The 27,266-nt window shown below is 37.3% G+C and overlaps 1 protein-coding gene across 1 annotated transcript; it reads right to left on the minus strand.

The window, feature by feature from the left end:
• LPL (lipoprotein lipase) lies at positions 1-25,990 on the minus strand. Its single transcript, XM_042934668.1, has 10 exons — positions 25,691-25,990; positions 18,326-18,495; positions 13,679-13,858; positions 12,065-12,176; positions 11,076-11,309; positions 9,608-9,850; positions 7,521-7,641; positions 6,192-6,374; positions 4,295-4,399; positions 1-1,927 (listed from the first exon to the last, which is right to left on the minus strand). Coding segments are annotated over exons 1-10 (1,437 nt in total). The 5' UTR covers positions 25,779-25,990; the 3' UTR covers positions 1-1,926.
• Positions 25,991-27,266: the final 1,276 nt, after the last annotated feature.

Below are 27,266 nucleotides of genomic sequence, written 5' to 3' on the forward strand. Positions count from 1 at the left end.
TTAAAATAACATTTTGTCAATTTTATTAAAAGCATATTCCATTTCTGAACATAGTTAATTAAGTTTCCTTAAAGAAAAAAGAAGCCTACTTTATGGTATTATTTCATCAGAGTAAGTTGGCTCATTGAGACTATCACTGATAAAGACATGTACAAAAGTTAGCACCACCTGTCTACAAACGCAGATAGTCACAGCCATTCCAATATATATAATCTCCCTTTACTTATACACACATATATTTACAGCTAATAAATAACATTTAAAGCCAAAGCATTGTTAATATACATATATAGTGAAGTCTGCAAAAGTCAGAGTTTCTAGGCCCATACACTGATTTGATCCATATTTTCTCAAGTTTATGTATCCTTGTTCAAAACCCAAATCCAGGAAATTAATGAATTAGCAATAAAGGGGGATGACAACAACAAATCTCCAACATTTTATTTTTAGAGAAAATTCATTCCAAGTTGGCTGACATTAATCACAGTGTTTGTATTACTTTATATAGGCATAACCATATTTCTCAAAAGAAAGGCTGAAGTTTTGGCATTTCTGGAATAATTTCTACTCCAATATGTCCCAATACTATATCTCTTGATTTTTTACTTTCCAAGCTATGCTGAATAATAAACACATATGCAGGGCTTCATATGTGAATATATGTTAAGATATCCACACACGTTTACAGTTTGGATTCCCAGCAAGAGCCTTTGAGATATTTTACTTCTTTATCAATTTATATTAATATAGAGAAAATCATTCTGAAAGTATGATATCTAATTTATAAATAACTGTTCACTCACTATTGACTAGTTGTTAAAAACAATAACTCTCATGGCATTTCATGTAGCTATGGCAATTGAGGATTCTTTTAATTGCCCACAATGGTTTTAACCACTGTTTATGGAAATATACTTTTTCATCTCCTAACTTAGTAAAAACGGTCCTTGTCTAAAACTTGCCTGATTCAAAATTTGATCTTGAACACATATTTTCTTATCAAAACCAGGGAAGAAAGAGACATCCTCAAAGTATGACTAAAGCATGACTGAGATAAACCTAAAATTGAATAGGGCTTATAAGATATTAAATGACCTCAAACTGATGAAAACAATTTCAGAAATCTGATAATGAAATTGTGGTATCATTTTCTTTCCCCATGTTTAAAATTATGTGTGAGCTGGCAATAGCAGGCTCATAGAAGATGCTGTTAAAATACAATCTTGAGACAAAGGAGGGGGAGAGATTAAACTATAAAGCCTATTAAGACTGAATTGATCTAAATTTTATATTTCTTTTAATTAGTAACTTAGAAATGATGCAACCAACTGCAGGGATGTTTTAAAGTTTCAGTGATTTATCATCTTCTATTCCTCTCTCCAAGTCACTAGTCCTGGTTAAATCCTGAAAAACACAGAAACCAAAACAAAAACAAAAACAAAAACAAAAAACATATTTTGCACTAATGGGGGCAATTCATGCCACCAAAAAAATCATTTTCTATATTCAGACTTGGAGAAAACTTTGAGAAGGTATCAGTCCAGAAAATGCAGAATTTCAAATAAAATATGAAATTCTACTCAACTTTAGGCTACTGACTAAACTTACTATATAAAGAAGGTTTATTATTTTACCATGGGCCCAAATGGCTCTCAATTCTTTCTCAAAGGACAAAACAGTGATTTTCAAATCTGCTATCTTTTGATGTTGGAGGATGTGCTATTTGGCCACTATACACTTCAAATTGAATTAGTCACTTTTTTTTTTGTATTTGAGATTATATCCTAAAATAACAAAGCAGAGCTGGGATTAATATTCAGGAAACTTGTCTTTGAAACATCCAAAGCACTGGGCATCTGTTGTAAAAGTTACTCCATTCTTCATGGAATTCGTGTTCTGTTCTTCCTTCTGTACATTTGCCCAGTTTCTGAGAAAAAGCAGAAGAGGAGGAGCAATTTATTACCTCTTTAGTGTTCTACAATCATCCCTCCTCCCACCTTCATGATATAAAAGCATTCAACTGGAAGATCAGAACAAATGTTGTGAATATATACCCAGGAAAGATGTGGATGATGGATCACATGTGGATAATGGCAGGCTTGTAAGAATGAAAGACACTCTAATACCTACTTAGCTATATCCCAATAAGGACTATCATTTTCAGAGGACTGAACCAAATGATTTCAAACAAGATATGATTTAAGATTTCTTAATTCTAAAACTTGCCAAATGAGATGGCTGATTATTTTCTTTTCTTGAGGAATGAGACTTCTGAAGAGTTTTATCAGAAGAAAAGAGACAGAGAACTTTTGATTAGTCACAGAAGAGAAAAACTGCAGAATGTTACAAGCCTTGTTCATAATTACTTCCACATAAAGTTCAGATCTATAAAAACAGCTGCCTAAATATCTGTGGTCTCAGTAATCTTATTATCAGATAAGGAATGTACCCTTAGATTTTCTCAGATATATTATTGTGACTTATATAAATAGTATGACCAGAAATACTTTTAAAACAGCTGGAGATATTTCCTAATCTTTCAGGTTTTGCTTTTACATTCACACAGAGATTTAAAGTTGTATTTGATTTGGGGAGAACATATAAGTATATATGCATTTGTGTATGTTTGTATGTGACATAAATGCATGTTTAAAGCTTCATATAGGATTCCTTTTCTAAAAGTTAAAGTAAATGTGAAATTGTCTCAGATTTTTGATGAGGGAAAACAAAGCAATGAGCCTCTGAGTAGAACAGTCTCCACTTAGGTAAATGTTCAATTATTCTGCCTGGCTGAATATCATTAACTAACTACTCTATTTCAAATTTATCTTGAGTGCTCTTACGTTAATGGTTTTCATAAAGTGGCTTCATCTTATCGTTCAAAGTATGTCATAATTCTAGTTTTGTAAAAAATAAAAAAATATATAAATATTATATATACATAGAGAAGGTCTAAAACAATATACATTGAATGTTAATTGGGAGTTGTCCCTGGAGGAGAGAGTCAGAGTGATTGTATTTTCTTTTTGCCTATTTTTTCCTAATCTATATATAATCCATAATTACCCATGGATAAATTACATCATAAAATAGAAATTTACAATAATAGAGATATTCCCTATAGGGTTTTTAATATGATTTTCTGATTAGGAAATTCTTATTCTGTACTTTTGTCTATAAATGTAACTGAGAGAAGACAAACCAGAAGTGAGTGTTTTTCCTACATCAGGATTATGTTGTGCCTAGCCTTTCCCCTCTTTTCTTGTGCCACTGGTTTGTATGACATGATCAAAGTTTTCCTCCCCTTTTACTTTAACCCATTAGTACTCAGAATCTGGCAGGAGAATGAGCAGAGAAATTAAAGTAGGATAATGTGAGAATTCAGGAGGGGCTGGGAAAGGCCACATGTGAATCTCCACTTAATATTACACTCTAGAAAGATTTGGCTGACAACTGTCATGTGGATTAGTCTTAAAGATCATGTAGGTAAGGGCCAGGGGATTGTTTTGAGATAGAAAAGAGAACCGTCTCCTGAATTCTAACTCCATTAGCTCCCCATCTTTGGTGATTTTGAGATGGGTACTTGATGGCTGCCCTTTTGGCTCTCTGTCCTATAGTCTGCTGCCACTTGGAGCATCAAGAAGGACTATGTGAGGGCACCTGGGTGGCTAGTTGACTAAGCATCTGATTCTTGATTTCGGCTCAGGTCATGATCTCAGGGTTTGTGAGTTCAAGCCCCACATGGGGCTCCATGCTAACAGCATATGGAGCTCTGAGTTGTCAGCGCAGACATTCTCTCCCTCTGTCTCTGACCCTCCCCCACTTTTTCTTGCATGTGCGTGCATGCGCATACTCTCTCTCTCTCTCAAAATAAAAATAAATAAACTTAAAAAAAAGAAGGACTATGTATTGCAGCTGATGTTTTGCTCCCCTGGGTACATCTGGGGAGGGGCTACACCCTCAGCCATGATTATAACTATTGTGTCATATGCTCTGTATACGGGATCCATAAAGTTAGCAGAGATACAATACAGAAAATGCAGCAGTGAAGATTTTGTGGCAGCCCAAGAAGTAAAATAAAAGAACAGAAAGAGGAAGAAAAAAGAGGAAGTATTGAGAAAAGTAAATGGGTAAGTCTGATGTGTAAATATGGAAGGGCTAAGAAAGACCACCTGAAGATTCTAATAAGAATCAGTGCAAGTCTTTAGTCATAAGATGAAGAGCAATGTATGAAGCAGTGTCCCTCAGAGGGCAAGCTCAGGATATCCAGAGAGCTTTAGTCCATAATGCTCACCAGCCAGACTTTTTATTCAGGGACTTGTCATGGCATTTCACAAATACCACAGATGCCTTTCCTTTCTGCAGATGAGATACTTTCTCCCTGGAACAGAAGATTACCCTGTAGAATAAAATGGATGTAAACATATAAGGGAAAATAAAAACAACTGTTCAAAAATATATGGTTTGGTCAAGGATCTTTAAATCCTACATGATCAGTCTGATTAATTGTTTTGATATTTCTAATAGCTCACTGTTTAAAGTTAGGTCATTCTGGTCAGCAATACATCTGGATCATAGGGTTATTTGAGGGCCTAATCACAGTTTAGCAATAAAGGTAGTCAATCTGGACAGCTTGGAGCAACCTTAAAATCACAAGGCTTTCACCATGAGATAATACAAGATCCACTTTACCACTTCTTTGTATCTACATTAAGGAATTCACAAACCATCCTTCAACTGGCCCTGTTAGAGAAACAAATGCTGTGCAGAGCCTCTCCATCCACAACCTCCTTTTTGTTTGTTTTGTTTTGTTTGTTATAAAAGAAAATGACCAGAGGGAAATAATTTATCATTCCTAATTTAAAGAGTCATTTTTATATGAAATTTATTGTCAAATTGGTTACCATACAACACCCAGTGCTCATCCCAACAGGTGCCCTACTCAATGCCCATCACCCACTTTCCCCTCTTCCCCAACCACCCCCCATCAACCCTCAGTTTATTCTCAGTTTTTAAGAGTCTCTTATGCTTTGGCTCCCTCCCTCGCTAACTTTTTTTTTCTTCCCCTCCCTATGGTTTCTGTTAAGTTTCTCAGGATCCACATAAGAGTGAAAACATATGGTATCTGTCTTTCTCTGTATGACTTATCTCACTAAGAGTCATTTTTATTACCAATAATGGAACACTATAGTTTGCAAAAATCCCTATAAATTTAGTGTACAAGTTTTAAAATCTCTGGGGCTCTCTATTCAATTTCTTTATAGATATATGTGAGGTGGGGTTGGGGAGATGGATGAAGATACCTTGGAATCTCATTCTTGAAGATGTTGGTTTTAATCTTTGAATGTCAAAGTGACATCTCTGAGGTTCTTTCCACAACTGTTTTGTACTTGCAAGAAACAGTGCTAAAATAGGGGCATTTGTACCCCAATGTTTATAGCAGCACTCTCAATAATAGCTAGATTATGGAAAGAGCCTAAATGTCCATCAACTGATGAATGGATAAAGAAATTGTGGTTTATATACACAATGGAGTACTATGTGGGAATGAGAAAGAATGAAATATGGCCCTTTGTAGCAACGTGGATGGAACTGGAGAGTGTGATGCTAAGTGAAATAAGCCATACAGAGAAAGACAGATACCATATGGTTTCACTCTTATGTGGATCCTGAGAAACTTAACAGAAACCCATGGGGGAGGGGAAGAAAAAAAAAGAGGTTAGAGTGGGAGAGAGCCAAAGCATAAGAGACTGTTAAAAACTGAGAACAAACTGAGGGTTGATGGGGGGTGGGAGGGAGGGAGGGTGGGTGATGGGTATTGAGGAGGGCACCTTTTGGGATGAGCACTGGGTGTTGTATGGAAACCAATTTGACAATAAATTTCATATATTGAAAAAAAGAAACAGTGCTAAAATAGAAGCTGAGATCCTCATCTCAGCTCTCGGTCAATAATCGGGACCAGTTCAGGGCTTATGTTTTCTTTCATGAAATTCAGAAATACTATTACTTCCCTAGTAATGATAATAAAAGAACACTCCTCCCCCAAATTATAGGTGTAATTATCTAGATGATATAGTTTTAAAGACAAAGCTTACTAAAGTTCCACCTGAACGTTGAAGGCTCCAAGAGTACCCTCCCAAGGTAATGACAGGGTAAGCCCAACGTGAATGGAAAGAAATTGATTTAATTACTTTTTTTGAGTCTCTCCTGCTTTTACTCTGATCTTCTCAATAGTAAACCCAGGGCTGCTCCACCAGTCTGACCAGCTGAAGTATGAATCGCTCTTCCATTTGAGTTTCAACATTAGCAGTTCCCCAATATCCACTTCCGTGTAAATTAGAAAAGAGTATGTCTTATTCGCAGAAATTTCAGGCCTGAATAAAAAATCAGCATATTTGGTTAGTTCTGTGTTTTTTGTTTGTTTGTTTTTGTTTTGTTTTGTTTTGTTTTGTTTTTTCATTGTTCTTCCTCCCAAGGCATAAATAGCTTTGTTGTTTGGGAGATAACTTAAAAATACAAAAAGTGTCCAAAAAAATATTCCAGATGAAGATCAATGGCATTTAGTGACTTTTAAAAGACATCTACACCCTTTTAATCTATTCTAACTTTTACCCTAAAAGTGTGAACTATTTAATACAATTCTTAAGAAAAAATCCATAAATGAATCATTCAGAGACATTATATTCATTTTCATATATCCTCTTTCAATCTGTACTGCTATGTGAACATTTTTACTTTGTTACAATCATAGCATACATATAATTCTCTATTCTTTCTTTGTTTACTTCATATTTTACCTTCTATTTTTCACCATGTTTTACCTGTTTTTCTATAATTATAGGTTTTAGAAACTAGATAGATTTTAGTGACTTATTAAACCACAATTCATTTAACCATTGCCTCAATGTTGGGTACTTATTTATTTCTAATTTATGCTATTGTATGTACCATGTGAATATCTTTTGTCATAAAGCTTTTTTTTTTAATTTTTAATGTTTATTTTATTTTTGAGAGAGACAGAACATGAGTAGGGGAAGGGCAGACGCACAGAATCTGAAGCAGGCTCCAGGCTCTGAGCTGTCAGCACAGAGCCCAACACAGGGCTCGAACTCACGAACCGCGAGATCATGACCTGAGCCGAAGGCAGACGCTTAACCGAATGAGCCACCCAGGCGTCTCCATAAAGCTTTTTTTTTAAAAAAAATTCTGTTGTGGGGCGCCTGGGTGGTTTAGTTGGTTAAGCATCTGACTTTTGATTTTGGCTCAGGTCATGATCTCACAGCCCTGTGTCAGGTTCTGTACTGGCAGTGCATAGCCTGCTTGGGATTCTCTCTCTCCTTCTCTCTCTGTCTCTCCCCTGCTCATGCACTTTCTCTCTCTCAAATTGCATAAATAAAACATTTTTTAAAAATTCTGTTGAATATCTCTTTTTCTACTCTTCTTCTGTTCTAGGGACCAAAGGCAGTTAGCAGTGCCATGATAAACCCACATGCTGGAGGTAACGTCAAGTGGTTACTCACAGGGTGAAAGGAATGTTCTCACTCTCAGCCACAGTGCCATACAGAGAAATCTCAAAGACCTGGTTGGTCTGTGTATCACTCTCAGTCCCAGAAAAATGTATCTTTACTTGGTAATGGAAGACTATAAGGAAAAAATTGGAACAAGTGCTAATCAGTTTTTATGGAAACATCACAGCCCCCAAATAAGCAGGCAATTCAGAACCACAGACTACCTCACTAGTGATTAAATAAGAAGTGCTCACACACAACCAACACTGTGGATTGGAAAGATTTCTTCATGTCTGCACAGTGTTTGTTACTCAAATTTTCAGACCTTGAATTCCACTCCTTTTTAGAAAAGTGTGATTTCAGTGCATAGGAAGAATCTAGGTATATCTGAATTGTCAAGCAGCCCTAGATTGTAGTCATCTTTGACTGGGTACAAGGGAAATCAAATCAAGAAACCAAACTACACATGATTCTTTCTTCATGAACTATACCCTTCCTTGGCCATCTTGTCCCTGAATATCTGTATAAAGCATATTTGGCATTTGTTAATGGAACACTGTGATTGTGTTTTTTCATGTTTTATGAGTATGTCTGACACTCTACCCTATGTGTAAATTCCTTCAGGTCAGAGGATCATGTTTATCCTCTTTATCCCCCCATCATCTAGCACAGAGTAGGTATTATAGCAGGCTCACAATAAAACTTATTAATTGAATCATCATTGAGGCTATAAAGACTGCCAGTTCTTAAAGTGTTTGGGAGAGCTTCTGGAAGCAAGTACTTGAACTTCTACATCATCTCTTCCCTGTTCTCTCTACTAAAACCCCTGTGTAGATGGAATGGAGGGAGGTTAAGGGGATAAGAAACACAGCAGGCTTAACACACAGCTACTAACGAGTAGAAGAGAAACTGTTTCTCTTCAGTGGAGCCCTTGCAGGACTCACCATAGACCAGAGCAGGAGAAGCTGATACTGCTGCAGTGACCCCAAGAACAGTGACGGAGCACTGCATGGCACTGAGCAGGATGCCTGGGGATGAGTAATACCCACCAGGTCTCCAAAAGATTCCACCCTCCTCTCTACCTCACACACACTTTTCTCATTCTGAAAAGTCAGGGAAACTAAGGGTTTCCTCGTTGCTTAAAAGGTTTCCTTGAACTATTGTTGCTCTAAACCTCTGGGCAACCAAATACACCTCTACAGAAGTTTTAACACACTTTACAAGTGGGTGCCTCTATCAGATACATTTTTACCTTGGAAAACTGTATTTCAGTATCATCCCTTCCCCTGGACTTCTCCCTGGACTCCACATAAGTTAGCTTTTCTGGATTAGTTCCTCTTGCTAGATTTACCTAATTATCTCCTTTCTTGTCTCCCCTCAATCTGTATAAATCTTGCTCTAAATAAGCTGCCAAGTTTGAAATTCACTTGGGAACAAATTAATGACAAAATGGAAATATCTTACAGGTTTGGTATATTCTCTCTCCCAGGAATAGTTGAATTTTAAAATACAGATAGCTCTTGCCTAAAGCAAACTTTAGGAGTTGGCAAACCTTTTCTGTGAGGGGCCAGATGGTAAATAATTTAGGCTTTGTGGGCCATACAGTCTCTGTCCCAATTACTTAATGTGGTAGCACAAAAGCACCCTTAGTCAATTAAAAACAAAAAATGAATGTGTGTAGTTGTGTTCTAATAAAACTTTATTTACAAAAGCAGGTAAGGGGCTAGATTTGGCCTCCTGGGCCTTGGTTTGCTGGCCCTAGATAGATAGATGGTTTCAAATGAGCTCTGAGCCTGGTTCTAATGGGCTAGCCCATGCTAATGGTCACAATTACAGAGAAGGGTGGCAAGCAAGACTATTACAGAGGTTAATGCAGGTTGTACCCTGGGCCTTACTGGCAACGTGAATTGAGAGCTTCAGTAAAATGGACCAGTACAACTCCCTCTCTAGCAACAGAAATACAGTGAGGGTTCAGGGTTTAATAAAATCATTGCACTACTTCTGTTGTAATGGACAGACTCGGTACATGTGATGCAATGAGTGTGATAAAAAAATATGATCAAACTGATTTTCCTCATTTACAACATTCTCCAGCCTACCTTTGTAAGGCATCTGAGACCGAGTCTTCAGGTACATTTTGCTGCTTCTTTTGGCTCTGACCTTATTGATCTCATAACCCAAATTGTTGCAACGGTTTTTTCTACAACTCAGACAAAGCCCTTTCTCAAAGGCTTCCTTTGAATTGCACCGGTAGGCCTTACTCGGGTTTTCTTCATTCAACAGAGAATCAATAAAGAGATGAATGGAGCGCTCATGGGAACACTTCACTAGCTGGTCCACATCTGGAGAACAAGAGACAAAAAGAAAATTTAACTCCATGAAAGTCCACAATGAGTGTTTCATCTCACATGTCTAAACTAGTTAAATGTGGTGTCAGAATAAAATTACCTAAGAATCTAGTCCTATGACTCCTTGATGTAAGTCCTATTTAAGGAGGTACTCTTGATGGGAGTTTCTTACCTATCTCTAAGAGTGTTAAAATTGCAAATTTGCAGAGAACTTTTGACTTTTCTGCTGTCTTATATTTGTATGTTTATGAGGATCTAAGTAAGAGACATTCAAGGCAGAAGTTGACTTCCCCCAGTTTGTCACAACCTTCTCTTATATTGAAAACATAAAATACTTCTACATGGACCTAGAAACAATATCACAAAAGGCAAAATTATTAAATGAATAGTATTTTAACGTAGATACTATGTATAATTGGAGGTTGTGTCACTACTGATTTTTGCATTAAATGAATCACAGAAATAATCAGTAATGTAATAAAAGTGTATCTATTACCATAAGCTTCTATAACAATTAAAAATAGTAGCATTATGCTGTAAGTCCTATAACATGTGCACAAAAGACCTATAGTCAATATCTACAGGTAAGTTTAATTGCCCACAAAGGATGCAAAGATCCCTTAAAACAAATTATAAATTTAACACAAACATGATTATTGAAGTAAATATTAAGACAATATTAAATTATATTTTCTTCTTTAAATTTTGGAATATTTATTTTTAGAGAATGGAGATTTGTTTCTTATTTTTACTTTCTCTCTAAAAGGCTAACAAAATTAATTTGGACTAATTAACATGCCCTTTATTTTCAATCAATTAAAAATAAATCTTATGGTTTCACAACTATATTCAGAATATAACAACATGTGCCAGAAGTCATTTTATGCTGCTATTATCCAAGGCAATGGAGTTTTCTTGTATAGATCTCACCTTTCTTTTCTTTTATCTCTGGAAGCTTAGTACTCACTCAGTATTGTAGTCTATAATATAATACATAAAAGAAAAAAATGTTTGTCTATCTGATCAAAGGAAGTACTAAGGTATAAAGGTGATTATGCTGAATATGATAGCTTCTTCAGAAATTATCTTGGCTAAATGTGTATACTTTAATATACACATTTGCATACACATTGCATACTTGTGGGGAATGGGTAGAAGACTGGGTCAATAAGAATTAAGAACAACACTTATGTTTAATTAACTTCTAAATCATATTTACCTCCAAGGCCTCTCTCTGCAATCACACGGATAGCTTCCCCAATGTTACATCCCGGTTGAAAAGTGCCTCCATTAGGATAAATGTCAACATGTCCTACTGGTTTCTGGATTCCAATACTTCGGCCAGGTGACCCTCTGGTGAATGTGTGTAAGACATCTACAAAATCTGCATCATCAGGAGAAAGGCGACTTGGAGCTTCTGCATATTCAAAGTTAGGTCCAGCTGGATCTAGTCCTTAATGAGGGGGGGAAAAAAAAGACCTCACATATTTTTTAATTCCCATTAATTTTAGTCTCCATTAGCATTAGACAATGCTAATGTCACCTTGGCATTCAATTGTTTATCATTTGAATGTAACTGGCAGCCACATAGATTTTTATTAGCTCCTTATCCTAGTGATTGGATCAAGTTACTGAGAGTCATAGAAGTAGGCTTAGCTCTTTCTGAAAGGAATTTGAGTCTCTGAAACTTGCTATTAAATAGCAATTTCATTCAGAATAGCTAGATCTCCTTTTGTAAATTATTTTTGAACCTGTTGAGAAGGACTTCAAAGAGTGGTGAGTTCGTTCTTTTTCTTTATGCATGCCAAATCATCTACTACCTTTGTCCTGGTTGACTGCCTTCTTTTTTCCAAACAGGCTCTGGTGTTGGTCCTTTTTCATTTATCCCAGTACTGATGTGAAATGTGACATACATACCACCAAAGCACAGAGCCCAGGAGGATGGAAATGAGCTTCCCAGAGACCACTGGGCTTTTTGTGCTTAACTCTGCTCTTTCTTCTGACAGTAGGTGGTATGTCTAGGACAGCTAGTGCCCATATTCTCTCCTTCTCCAGAAAAAAAGTGCTCCCATAATATAATCAAATGGCTTGGCAAGCAGAGAGGAACACCACACACATATAGATATATTTTACAAACATTTTTATTCTATTTCCAAATGACAGGCATCTCGACTCTTCTGTGATAGACTACTGGCACTGTTTTCTTACCAGTAATTCTATTGACCTTCTTATTGGTCAGACTTCCTGCAATGCCAGCAGCATGAGCTCCAAGGCTGTATCCCAAGAGATGGACATTGTCCAGAGGATAGTGAAATTCCTCCTTTGGAAGAGAAAAAGAAAAAAGGGGTTCTTACAGTTCTGTACAAAAGATCAAAGCTAAATGAAAAATATTGTTTTGGAAATGCAGGCTATACTGAAAATTAATTCTACTTATTTAAATTTTGTGGTATAGATCAAAGAAACACTTTAGAGTTGAGATTTTCTCTTTCTTTAACAACATATTTAAGTTACAAACTTTTTCCATACATCTGATATTGAAATGTATGGAAATGTGAATTTTCATTTATCTGAAAATATATGTATGCATGTACATGTGTATGTATAGCTGTATATTTATATGTAGATATATGTATATGTGTGTGTATCTATATGTAGATAAACACATACATTAAATATATATTTAACTTTAAGCCAGTATTCCCTACTCTAAATACCCTACATCACTTTATTCTTTAAGTTAGCCAGGAAGTGTCTTAAAACCAGAAAATATTATAGCAGGAATGGATCGCAGACACATATAGTCCATCCTCTTTATTCAATAGATAATAAGCCTGAGGTCGAGGCAGGTGATCTGATTTTCCCAGGTTCACTTTCCTGATAAGCAAAAGAGTCAAGAAAAGAGCTTTAATCTTTCTTTTTTTCTTTAGTTTTAGAGACAGGGAGTGTGCTCAAGTTGGGGAGAGGGGGAGAGAGAGAGAGAGGGAGAGAATCTCTAGCAGGCTCCACACTCAGGGCAAGAGCCCAATGCGGGGCTCAATCCCACAACCCTGGGCCCATGACCTGAGCTACAATCAAGAGTTGGACACTCAACCGACTGAACCACATAGGTACCTCAAGAACTTTTATCTTCTAACAGTCAGTCCAATAAACCCAGCTTATTTTTTACCTCCACATATCTGGCTTAAATATTTTGGCCCTGTCAGAGTATTAGCCTCCTTTCAACCAATGCCAAGACACATTTCAAAGATAATTTTCAGAGGATGACCTCAGGAAAAAAGTGAATAAAAGTGGCAGCTAAGCCAGAAGTCCTGACCCTTAGCCATCTCATATCTACAGACTTTTCTTGCCAGTTTCTTCCTGGCTCAAATCCATCACTCCCCTAACCCTCAACAAAAATCTGGATCTTTAATCTACACTAAGCAATAGGTATTATTAATACTTTCATGAAAGAGATTGGTATTCTAATGGGTCAAAGCCAACATAACATTTCCATGTGCCAGTCAACTGGTAAGGAAGGATTTGGCTGAACCTGACATCTTCCCTTTGCCCTGAAATAACAAGCTTTTGTCTGTTTTGCCCAATCACTTATTGGTCTCACCAGATCTATTCACTATGAGAATATCGATAGGGAAGGGCAGGACTATGCTTTGGCTTTACAGTTTTATCATTCTTATCATAATACTGCTTTCTGGCTGAAAAATAACCATGCCTATTCTGAAGATTTGAATTGCCCCAGATGAAAAGGAACAAAGACCAGCCATTTGTCCCACTCTGGCCAAGAGATCTGTTTTGGGCATGTAAGGCTTCTTCCCCCAATCTTACCGCCATCCAGTTGATAAACTTGGCCACATCCTTTCCCACCAGCTTGGTGTATCCCGCAGACACCGGATAATGCTGCTGGGCCCGTGACAGCCAGTCCACCACAATGACATTGGAATCTGGTTCCCTCTTGTACAGGGCAGCCACAAGTTTTGGCACCCAACTCTCATACATTCCTGTCACCTGAAAAGGATGATGCAAGCTTTCTTAAAATACCCACATACAACTTGTTATAGATATGACAGCCTAATATACTTATGCTGAATGGAAAGAAAACAAACAAATCTGAAAGGTTGTCCATTAACTCAGGAAGAAAACTCAAACCATGCAAAACAGTGTTCAGAGACTTGTGACTCCACTTTATGAGGCAAATTTGAGTATGCCAAAGAAGGGTGTTGAGGTAAGGAATGGCAGACTACGGTTTACACCACCAATTTTTAAAAGCTTGGTTTATGAATTCTGTAAAACCAGTAATTTATATGAAAGATCAATCTGAATAAGCTAAAATTTTGCACTGGAGCTATAGACTATTTTATAATAAATTTAATTCAATTACTTTCAACTAGGCTAATAACTTATTCCCAACAAAATTAGTTTGGAGGATGTGAATGCACTCTTTTTTTCTTAAGAGTCATTTATTTACATACAACATTTGATGTGCTGATGAAAAAAAGTTTTAAGCATACTAATTCTAACAGAAGGTAAATTTATTTATCAATCTGTTAATACATAAGAAAATGATCAGTTTCAGTTCAGATTTTTTTTTTTACAATTCTCTCAAATTCTTAATTTTCAGAGTGGAAATTATTGAGGATTAATAGTCACATTTCTCAAATTAGATTGGCTCTGTTTGGAGATAAGGAGACTGCCAACTGTAATTCTTTACCTCTTGTTTAAGAAAGCCCCAAAATTCAAAGTCAAAAGAACTATAGAGTTCTCACATTAACTTTTTTTATGTAAAATTTTAATTTATGCTTTCAGAGAGGACATCAGACACTTCTGCAAAGATGCACACTTTAAAATAATCAAAACACATTTTTAAAAAAGCGAATTATAAAATTCTCCACCACCCTTCCATGAACCTGCATGTAACAGTAACTTGATTCAAATCCCCAAATCTCCCCACCTCTACCATGACCTGATAGAAATCATATTGTAGCCATAGTAAAAGTTACTCAAATACGTACTCAACAAAGAAGGTTCTGAAATATACATTTAAGGCAGCTTTTGAAGGGAGATCTATAAAACCTATATTCTTCTTAGAATAATTCCAAAAGCAAATATAGGAGTCTTGAATTCCCAAACCAGTGGGCTTCATTTGGAACTTTGATCTTATATGGTGGATTCTTTCAGATTTATGCTTCCATTTTGTTTACTTTATTCTCTAGACTAAAACTATCAAAACCTGAGTTCTTGTTTCACTCCTGACACTAACAACTGCACAGCTTTTCACCTCATTGCTGTGGTAGGAAAAAGCAAGCCTGAAACTCAGGAGATCTTGGTTCCAGTCCCAGCTCTTCCAATAATTACTTCTATGAATGTAGGCACTGTTTTAACCTTTTAGGACACCTACAAAACAAAGGAGTTGGATTCAGATGATCTTGAAGTTACCCACCACCTCATAAATGTCTTCTTGCAACCATTCTGACTTCCAGTCTACCTGCAGTGATATAATTAAAGCTATTGCCAGCATAGCTTTCTCTTTAAAGCATAAAGAGAAAAAGAAAAAAAAGAAAAGAAAAAAAGGTACAAAGGTGACGTTGGCTCATTAGAAACTCATTTAATAAACCTTCTTTGAACATGTTTCGGTGAGGTTGCTTTAAGTCTAAGCACAGCCTGGGTCTTTGAGGAAACAGGCTAGAACACCAACCTAGCCTCAAATTCCTGTGAATTGGTCCTGTCTTCTCTTCTCCTCTCTTAGTGGTTGGGGGCTTGCCACACTTTTCAACTGCCTTTCTAGAGAGGATGATATCAGTTCTTCAGAATGAAACATTAACCACTCCTCCTTTTAGCTGGCATGAGGGCCTCCTACCACAATGAGAACTCTGTGCTTAGTGCACTGGTCTATGAAAACTAAGCAGGTGGCAAAGCTCCAGGACAGCTGTGTCTAAACAGCTTTCTGGGATGTGCCCTAAGCATACTACATGCTAAGCATTCTTTTGGATTTTCCATGGCAAAACTAAAGAATTTCCCCATTTCCCTTAGTCTTATGACCTTGAGTTGCTGAACAGCTTACCTCAGATAAGGCAGAAAAATCTTGCTTGCTCTAAGCTCCTATTATAAGTTTTTCTGTACTATCAATGTTTCCAAGTTAAGCAATCTATCAAAGAGCAAAAAACCCAACTTATTTTTACAGTGACTGATACTTTTATTAACTGTCTAAAAATGAATCTACTCCTTTCTCTTTTTTTAATCATAGGAAGAACTTTATTTTTTGTATTATTTTATTTTATTTTATTTATTTTTTAATAAGAGATTTAGTGTCAAATTGGTTTCCATACAACACTCGGTGCTCATCCCAACAGATACTCCTTTCTTTTTTAATTCAACATAAAATACTGCTGTAAGTACCCCTGAACAAAGGGGTGTAAAAGAAACCTTCTTTAACTCTAAAAAGTTTTTCTAGGGTTTTTTTCTAAGGTTCCTTAAGTCAGCACAAAGTTTTTAAATCTTTGACTCAGATTCACAGGTGAACTGAAGCCTTTCTATGGCTAGATTAGTTACTGAATAGACCAACCAGCTAGCTTTTTATGATGAAAGTCAGTCCCACAGCCAATGGCCTAGCCTCTGAGCTCAGGCACTCAAAATGTCAGGACACATGATATGAAGAATATGGTGGGTTTAGTGGGCAGAAGGACCCATAATAGAAATTGGCACTATATACTGATACTGGGTTAGTTATGTCATCTTTGCATGAGAAGGAACTATGCTTTTTAAAAATTCTTAAAGCATCAAGTTCTCTCAGGGGATAAGAATGTGAGGTCTGAGACATTCAATTTATTGTGCCATATAAAATGTTTATTAAGCTTATTATACTTTTTACAAAGGTATTAAAACTCTATATACAATCAAAACATCTCTAAAACTACCAACAATTACTTTTTCTTATTAAATCTCTTAAATATAAAAAGATCCATGTTAATAATTTGAATATATAATTTTATCATAAGATATGTAATTTATTATGTTAACTTAGTAAATAGATGTTTAAAAAATAAACATCCATCTAAATTCTGTTAGTAGTTGCCTTAATCTCCATAAAGTTATAGCAATTATCCTATATTGTTAATAAGAATGGTACTTAAGTTACACAGGAAAATAAGTCAAGACTAGAAGTCTATCAATCCTTCTCTAATTCATCTCATTAGGATATATTTAGTATCTTTACTATATTCACAAGCTCCAACATAATGGAAAGATAATTTCTCTTTAACTTCCCATTTTATATAACTCCTTTTTATATAAAAGATGAAATCTGCTAACTAGGGTTTTAAAATATTAAAAACCAACTGAAGTAGTTAAGTAAGAACTGAACCATGTAAAGTGACTGCCACATATTTAGAGAGCACTACTTTATTCACATTCTTTATTTTGTTGTTGTTGTTTTCTTTTTTTAAGCTTTAATTTAATTTCCAGTTACTTAACATACAGTGTAATATTAGTTTCATGTGTAAAATTTAGTGATTCAACATTTCCATACAACATCTGGTGCTCATCACAAGTGCACTCCTTAATCCACATCACCTATTCACATTCTTTAAATGTAACCACAGTTTTCACCTTTTCTAATGATTTTGCGTGACACTTCCCTGGCTAGCCCTCTGTCATCTATAAAAAAGTTCCCTAAAGTTTACAATTGGAGAATGTTGGAAGTAGAGGGACAACTAGTCTAACCTCTTTGTCTTACACATCAGTCAACTGAGGCCCAGAGATAAGAAGTAGCATCAGTCACTTCACAGAGCTGGAGAATGGCAAAGCCAGAGCCAGAATCAATACTTCCTCACTCCACTCTAACCCTCTCCTCCCTCTGACAGGTTGTTTCCCTTAGGAAAGCATGTGTTTTGGCAATGTGCTACATGAATCAGGATCATACCAGGTGTGTACTGGTTTCCTAAACTGAAAATGTACATTCTGCTCTGTAGGTGAGCAAAGCCTTGTTTTCCCAACTCACAAGAATGGCTGATTCAAGGGCACCAACTATGGACGGTGATAAAATGAAGGTAGGCACTATCTGGGGGGAAATACTCATGAACCTGTGATTTTAGGTTCCACAATCCCACCCTGAGCCAGAATTGCCTGTACTCAAGTTTAAAGTAAAGCCATAGGAGGGGCGCTTGGGTTGCTCGGGTCATAATCTCACTGTCCGTGGGTTTGACCCCCGCACCAGGCTCTGTGCTAACAGCCCAGAGCCTGGAGCCTGCTTTGGATTCTGTGTCTCCCTCTCCCTCTGCCCCTCCCTCACTCATGCTCTGTCTCTCAAAAAGTGAATAAACATTAAAAATTTTTTTTTAAATAAAAATGAAGTAAGGCCATAGGAAAGCAAGCAGAAGTACAGGATATATGAAGACTCATCACGGGGTTCCCAACAACTCATCACGGGGTCAAGATGCTTGGGTTACCCCAATCTCTTTCCCAAAAAGACTGTCTTACCGTCCAGCCATGGATCACCACAAAGGTTTTGCTGGTGTGGTTGAAGTGGCAGTTAGCCACAGATTCTGTCACTCCAGGAATGAGGTGGCAAGTATCTTCAGCTATGTCTTCAGGGGTCCTTAGAGCAAATTTACTTTCAATATCTATAAAATCTCTTCCTCCTGTAATTCCTGAAAAGGAAAAATTGGATAGGTGGCTAATTGGAGGGTTGTTTGTTTTATTTGTTGTTATGGTATGTTTTAGGTTTATAAGCAGCTACCACCAATGATATTTTTATTTCTATTTTTTTTAATAAATGTAGATTGAGAGAGAATGACTTGGGGTGCCTGGGTGGCTCAGTCGGTTAAGCAAGAGAATGACTAATTCTCCATTAGTAATAGAAGTTGACAGAGACCAGAATCCAGGTCTCTTGGTTACAATTCAAAACTCATTCTCCTAAAGAACATTGGCTCATGGCTCTTGCATTGTAAAATTCCACTTATTTCATATATTATTTTTCACCCTCTTTCAATATTGGATTATATCAACATAATGCTTTTCCCAAAATGTTGTATAATAGGCTTGAGAAAAGGTTGTTTCCTTTGCAATAGCATAACTTTAAAAAATAATAGCAGTAAGAAAATTTGGAAGCTTGAGGAAGTTTTTATATGAAGTTGTTCCCACCCCCATAGCAAGGTACCTCAGTTAAAAATATTTTTGAAAAATCATTTAGTGGGTTGTTCAAAAATGCATATGTGTGAACTGGTTAATACTTTACCCAAATATTTTTTCTATTATTTCTTATGTCTTTACTGTCTTCTACACAAAGTCATAGCTTATAGCTTTGTCGTTACAAAACTACAGCAAAGCAGGTTTGGGAAAGAATCCACTTTGATTCTTCATAGTCAATCCCAAAGTGAATAAGGAGAGAAATAAACTTCAGCCTACCATTTGACTCTCTTGACAATAACTCTAAATTTTGATAAACCTTCATCTAATACCACAGTGAATGCTTGAAATAAATTTTGCTGCAAATAAAATCAAACTCTTATACAAAGCAAACACAATCAAAGGGAAGTTATATTAGGGGAAATTATTTACTTTCTTGTCAAGACAAAAATTAAAAATTATTTACTATAAAATGGTAATAATTTGTAGATTTTAGATTCCTCTACTTAAAACTCAGATGATAAATAATTGATACTTCTAATTTCTTAATCTAAATTTACTCTTTTCACAATTCAAATGCTGAAAATCTGTAATTTCAAATAACATTGCAAAAGCCAGGCCAAAATAAAAACAAGAATGATATGGTATAATGAATATACAGGTATTCATGTAGCTAGCTGAGTGCTGGTCAACTTTTTCCTTTTTAATTATTTTCTAAAATTCCTAAAGCAATATTGTGGCTACTTACTAAGTCATTCATTATAGGTGACAAGCTGATCTCTCTCTCTCTCTCTCTCTCTCTCTCTCTCTCTCTCTCATCTCTAGCACCTGAACATTCTAAGATAATTTATTCAAATAAGAGAGTGTGGTAAACTATTGCTATTTAAGGCTTTTTTTATTTACAGATAGTAAAATTGCACTTGAAAGCCATTCACCCATCAAAAATACAGTTGGCCTTCCATCTTATTTGAAGATGCAGGTCTTCCTTTTCCTTCCTAACCAGGTAGTATTCTGATGGCCTTATTATTTGCCTGATAGTAGAAAAAAATGTAGATTTTTAAATCTTAAATACCCAAGAAGGTATTCTGCTCTAAATACCCAAGAAGGTTTTTTTTTTAATTGTTAGGAAGCGCTTTAGAAAATTTCAAACTAAATTAGTTTCACCTTGTCTCATCTCTCCACATCAAATAACTCATCCTTCCGCAATAATCTTATTTTAACATATTTGATTATCAATCTTTTCGAAGTAGAAATCATCCAAGTGACCTGGCAGACATATCCCACCCACCACCTATTTGTTAAACTGTTATTTAAGACTACTGCTTTACATAGCTCCAGAGGATGCCACTCACTTTGGTCTATTTTCCCCTAGAGTTATGCAACATGATGGCCCTAGAGTTGCTGGTGGTTTTGAAATAACTAAGGATATTCTCAGAAATTATTAAGGCTAGCTTTGTGAATTTCCATGAAAAAAAGTCTATTAAATTCATAGATTCTATACAGATTATCTGCATAGCCCATTGAGAGGTCCAATTTTCCACTACCAACATTTCCTGTTCGGTACATAACTTCTACATTTAAAAAAAAAAGGAAATTCATACATTCTCAAACAAATTTGTATTTGGAGACTTTTATTTCACTTCTCAAGGAGATTAGTTTTTATTTTAAGTTACAGAAAGCATAATGAAGCATTTGACAGGAAGATTGCACCACTCTATATGCTATGTGCTGTTTTCAATTCTATGTCAGTTCTATACATGATCATAAATGGTATTAGTGTTTAGTCAGTTTTTCTTTCTCTTTGGCATTCTGACAGAAATTTTCACACTGCTGGTGTTTGTAAGAGTGTCTCAGCATCCTAAAGATGAATGTACTTTCCAAGCCTATCTTTTCACACAATTGATATGGGCCAGCTGTTACTTTTAGTTGTTCCAGTATACACTAGAATTGCTCTTGCCTGACAGATGAAGTGATTTGACTCAATTGTTACTAAGGGAATTACTGATTTCCATACATGAAAATGATATTAATGACTGCACTTATCTTTCTAAGGGGATAAAGATCTTTTTTATCAGATCCCCTTAGAAATTAAAGCTACCTTAGGGTAGTGGGAAGGGGGCTGCCTAAGGTATATTCTTTTATAAGTGCTTCCATCCTGAATTCAACTTATCATAGCAACGTAACCACTCTGACTTGTTCCCATCAGATGGCCTTATTCAGCACTAAGGTAGGACTTGGATACCAGGCAAGTTACAAGTTAATGTATTTCTTGACTATGTAATCTTTATTTCTAAATTCTTAAATAGCTAAAATTCTAAGTGTATAAACAAAGACAAGGTATTTACTTAACATGGATAATAACTCACAGAGATGAAATTAGATTGAGAGGTGAAAGCGCTTTAAAGGTAAATTTATGGAGGGTATGTTATTGTTCCTAGGAAAGAAGAAATATTGAGCATCCCAGAAAAGATATTCTTTTTTCTTTAATTTTATTTTTTTTAATTTACATCCAAATTAGCTTATACTGTAACAATGATTTCAGGAGTAGATTCCTTAATGTCCCTTACCCATTTAGCCCATCCCCCTTCCAACAACCCCTCGAGTAACCCTCTGTTTGTTCTCCATATTTAAGAGTATCTATGTTTTGTCCCCCTACCCTGTTTTCATATTATTTTTACTTCCCTTTCCTTGCGTTCATCTGTTCTGTGTCTTAAAGCCCTCATATGAGTAAAGTCATATGATATTTGTCTTTCTCTGACTAATTTCACTTAGCATAATCCACTTTAGTTCCATCCACCAGCATTCTTCACAGAGCTAGAACAAACAATCCTAAAATTTGTATGGAACCAGAAAATACCCCAAATAGCCAAAGCAGTCTTGAAAGAGAAAGCCAAAGCAGGAGGCATCACAATCCCAGACTTCAAGCTGTAATACAAAAGTGTAATTATCAAGACAGTATGGTTCAGGCATAAAAAAAGATACTCAGATCAATGGAACAGAATAGAGACTCAAGAATTGGACCCACAAATGTATGGCCAATTAATCTTTGACAAAGCAGGAAAGAATATCCAATGGAATAAAGACAGTCTCTTCAGCAAGTGGTGCTGGGAAAACTGGACAGCGACATGCAGAAGAATGAACCTGGAGACCACTTTATTATACCATACACAAAAATAAACACAAAATGGATGAAAGACCTAAATGTAAGACAGAAAGCCTCAAATTCCTCAAGGATAAAGCAGGCAAAAACCTCTTTGATCTTGGCCACAGCAACTTCTAACTCAACGCGTCTCCAGAGGCAAGGGAAACAAAAACAAAAATAAACTACTGGGACCTCATCAAAATTAAAAGCTTCTGCACAGCGAAGGAAACAATCAGCACAACTAAAAGGCAACTGACAGAATAAGAGAAGATATTCACAAGTGACATATCAGATAAAGGGTTAGTATCCAAAATATAAAGAACTTACCAAACTCAACACCCAAAACACAAAGAATCCAGTGAAGAAATGGGCAAAAGACATGAATAGACACTTCTCCAGAAAAGATATTCTAAAGGCAGTTCACAGTTACCAGATGGATAGGATAAGCATGCATTTGAAGATGAGGTACAAGAGATCAATTATAATGCAATTCCCTTTAAGTTTCTAACCAACCCCCCCCCACCCTCAACACACACACACATGCACACACACCTAAAGGACTTCATCAGTAATTCACCTTCTCTCTGAAACTGATAGTCATACTTACTGACTCAGGCAGCTTCTGCAGAGTGCCAAAAACCAAATTGAATGGGAAAAAAAAAAAAAAAAGTTTGGTGAGGGGAAAAAAATCAACATCCTATTTGACGGAATTGATTAGTCTTTTCCAATGTAGACACCTAACAGATTTGCTTTTCATTTGTATGGAAAAGATGTTTGTGAAAACAGAATCAGTAAACTAGATAGCCCAATTTCTCCTCCCAAAATAAAGCAAAGAAGGAAGGCTAAGCTAAAAGTACACTGCCTGAAAGAAAGTGAAAATTTCCCATTGTTAACTCTTCCCCTGTGTCTCACTCCCACCTTTCAATACTACTATTCATCCATCCCTCCAGTGCTGAGCTCTACTCTATTTATGTGGAATCTGCTATTTTGCTGTCATCACCCATCACATTTAATTCACATGTTAGCCTGGAAATTCACTATGGCAGTTCAAATAGAAGTGCAGCTACTGAGCACTGACCCATATGCTCCTTGCTTAGCTCTTCAAGTTTCCTAATGAGGCTCTGCAGAGACTGAGGTGGCTCCAAGAACAAAGAGCCTGAGGGCAGTGCCTCATATCCTTACTTTCATCTTAGAAAAAAATCAAGAATAAGTAAAGTCAGAGCCCAGAGAAGGTGCTGCTTACCATTCTCTCACACTTGTATCCTTTGGCTATGAAATTCTTACATTCCTAGATGAATTCATTTGGAGGAGAAAAGGGGTGGAAATTTGCTGTGATGGGAGAGGCATAATATAAAGGGTGGGGGGTGGTGGAGTGAGAGTGGGAGGGAAGGATAGGAGGGATTAATTTCAAGTCTACTGAAAAATGATTCTTCCCTTAATACATTTACAGCCAGGAAAAGCACGTGTTGGTTAAAATCCAATTTAATTCATCAATCACAAAGTGTCTACTTAAATCAAAGAGTATGAATTAGAGGCACTTACAAGAATTTTTTTTCAAGATTTTATTTATTTTCTTAAGTGACCTCTACACATAATGTGGGGCTCAAACTCACAACCCAGAGATCAAGAGTCGCATGTTCCATCGGCTGAGGCAGCCAGGCACCCCAGCCTAAGAGAATTTTGAGTGCAGTCTGAACTCCTGATTTTAGAGTTGAGGAATCTCAAAACCAGAGAGGTGACACTGACTAGACCAGGAATTTAGGGTCATGAATTGCTAAGGAGCCAGCAAAAACAAACTGTGGACAACACATATTCGTGTGTTTATGGTAAAAGGAACACCATGGTGTATTTTCTTAAATAAGAATTTGGAGTTTGTTCCTACCATTTTCTTGGAACTATGAAGGGAACATGACACTATATAAGATATTTAAGACTTTCTAATTGAACCTCCAATATTCTTAAACTGATTTGACAGAAAAGATACTTTTTTTATTCAATCATATTAATGAAATCTACTTTTTTTAAAAATAACCCTAACAAAAATGTTCTATCACAACACACTGCTGAAATAAACTTTCAACTGAAAAGTCATGGACAAACCTAACTATAACTTGAACGTCTGTGGACATGCTACCTGAGAGCACATCCAAGTGACACTGACCTAAATGCAATTTTACCAGGGAAGAGAGAAAAAAATGTTGCCTCCTTTTATAACTTGCTTCAGTTGTTTTTTGGTTGTTGTTGTATATTAGATGAACCAAAGTTCAAGGGCAGGCCTGCTGCCTCCATAGTGGAAGGGTCTGGAGCTGGGCCTGTGTCTTCCCTACAATAAAGAAATTCACATCTCTCCTGTAGCACCTTAACCCTAGCAAGCCAGGGGCTCCAGGGTGGTGACTGAGGTTCAAGGGTAAACTCCCTGAAGCCCCACTGCTAGCAGCTGCTTCTCAGGTCAGAGCAGGAGTGAGTTCCCAGGACATTAAGGGTAGCCAATTGCAAAACCAGCAACCCCCAAGTCAGTGGCGACAGACAGCTAGTCCCTGCGACACGTTATCAGGAGGGTCAACTCTTCCCTAGGTTTTCTGGGTGCTAAGAAAAGTTGCATCTGCAAGAATGGAAGCTAGGGAGGGGTGCCTGGGTGTCTCAGTCCCCTCAGGTCATGATCTCAAAGTTCCTGAGTTCAGCCCAGCGTGGGGCTCTAAGCTGAAAGGGACTTGCTTGGGATTCTATGTCTCCTCTCTCTGCCCCTCCCCGACTCATGCACGCTCTCTCCCTCTTCAATAAAAGAAAGAAAGAAGAAAGAAAGAAAGAAAGAGGAAGAGGAAGAAAGAAAGAAAGAAAGAAGAAAGAGAAAGAAAGAAGAAAGAAAAAGAAAGAAAGAAAGAAAGAGAAAGAAAGAAAATGAAAGAAAGAAAGAAAGAAAGAAAGAAAGAAAGGAAACTGGCGAGCTTCCCAGCTGCGGAAGGGGTGCAGGCTGCTGGCACAGCAGGACTCGCTGCCACCTACGCGACTCAGTCCCCCACTACGCTGTCAAGGCAGAGAGCTGGTGCCCCGTGCTTCTAAGATACCCACAACGCTTCTTCCCCTCCTCTTCGTGGCCTTCTCCTACAGAAGCCGCCACTCTGTCGGTGCTCACGAAGGCCGGAGCCCGGGTCGCGGCTGCGCCAGGGTCACCTTGACCTGCGCGCCTTTCATTCCAGAGCCCGCATGCGAGAGAGTTATTATGGATCTCCACCATTTAAGTCCTTCCTCCGACCTCTCTTTGTCCGCCCCTCATGCTACCAGCTATTCTTCGTCTCTGAGCCTACGTACCCGGAAATATGGCCTCAGCCAGATCGGAAGGATCAACGAGGGAAAGACTCCAGCAAGACTCTAGCAAGATCGGAGGGAGAATTCCCTCCCTGCCCCTCCCGGATGCCAGCCCAGTGACTCTTCTCCCGGCCTGGCGCTCTGGCTAGGAAAGTTTCCAGGGTGCCTCTGCAACCCCTTTCAGTTTCCTCCTTCCCATCCTTGTAACTTGTGGAAGTGGCCACAGAGTGAAGTCTGCAGGTGGAGGGGAGTGTACACGCAAAACTTACTGTCGTCGGCAGCCACCCATCCACGGGTGGTGGTCAGAATCTGGAGCCATATGCCCAGAGCCATCAGGAACAGGGTTTTGCTCTCCATCTCCGGGCAAGGCTCTCTGTAGGAGCTACAGGGCTCTGGCAGGAGCGCGAACAGTGTTGGACCAGCTGAGCCTGAGACGGGAGCAGGCTGGAGGCGCGGTTCAGCGTGAGGCAAGTTGCCCTTTAAAACGGAGGGCAGGGCAGTTAGAAGTGGCAGGTTCCCTCTGAGGAGGAGAAGGGAGGATGGAGTCTGACACTGTTTCCACTGCACGGCTGCTTATGTGACTGGAAATATGCAAATAAACCTCATCATCTATTGGCTTTAAAATCAGAAGTTGGGGGGAGGGCTCTAAATTCTCTTCCAAGTATTTGAGCAAACTGTAATGAGTATCAACCCTGCCAGAGAAAAGAGGGGGAAAGGGCAGAAGGGAGAATTTACTTTCTCTGTAAAGTTCTATTTGCTTTTCCTAAGGATTCTAGCTCAGAAAGGCCCCTTATCCACGAAACACAAATTTATATGGATTTATGTTAAATACTCTGCAATCACCAGTTTTCCAAGGATGGGAAATTAAACTGTTAAACTACATTTCATAAGTATTTAAACTACACTTGTCTTTTAATGGATCCTGTTTGTGACTTGCAGTGTTTTTGTTGTTGTTTGTTTTCCCCCAAAATTCTCCTGGACAATGTCAATTTAGGGATCCATGGACACACATTGTTCCGTGGCTCATGCTTGCACAATCTTGTATATTAACATTGGCAAAATGGATTAACCTACCTGGCGCAGAAAAGTCCTCTTGCTTTAACCAGTTTTTAAGTTTTCTGTCATGAAAATTATACCCAATCCTCAAACTCATAAAAGAATTCAAGGATGACATTTTATCCTCACAGACAGAATATTGAGGTCAAACAACTTAAAACTAGATTGTCGTGTGAACTGAAAGAAGCCCGTTTTAAAAAAAAGAAAAACACATATTGTATGTGTTTATAGAAAACACATTTATATAAAATATCCACAAATAGGCAAATCTTAGAAACAAAGTAGATTAGTGTTTGCCTGGAGATGGGGAAGAATGGAGGAGTTTTGGGGGGAAGGTGATAAATAATATTCTAAAATTACATTATGGTTTTAGTTAAATATACTAAAAACATTGACTTGTTTATGTACCTAAATTTATGGTACCTAAATTACATCTTAATAAAACTATTTAAAATGTTCTATTGGGGCACCTGGGTGGCTTAGTCAGTTAAGCATCCCACTTGTGCTCAGGTCATGATCCCCATGGTTCCAGAGTTCCAACACCACTTTTGGGGCTGACAGCTCAGAGCCTGGAGCCTGATTTGGATTCTGTGTTCTCCCTCTCTGTCTGCCCATTCCCCCCCCCCCACCCGCTGAAAAATAAATAGACATTTAAAAAATGTTGTATTGAGGTATGCAAGTAAAATAAGAATAATGAAATCACATTGCATATTTTTTTCACCAAAATGTTCATAATACTCTCAAATATCTTTCTACATGTAAAGAATTTGCATTAGCATATGGGTCAGT

This window comes from Panthera leo, chromosome B1 (genome assembly GCF_018350215.1).
Source record: "Panthera leo isolate Ple1 chromosome B1, P.leo_Ple1_pat1.1, whole genome shotgun sequence".
NCBI lineage: Eukaryota > Metazoa > Chordata > Mammalia > Carnivora > Felidae > Panthera > Panthera leo.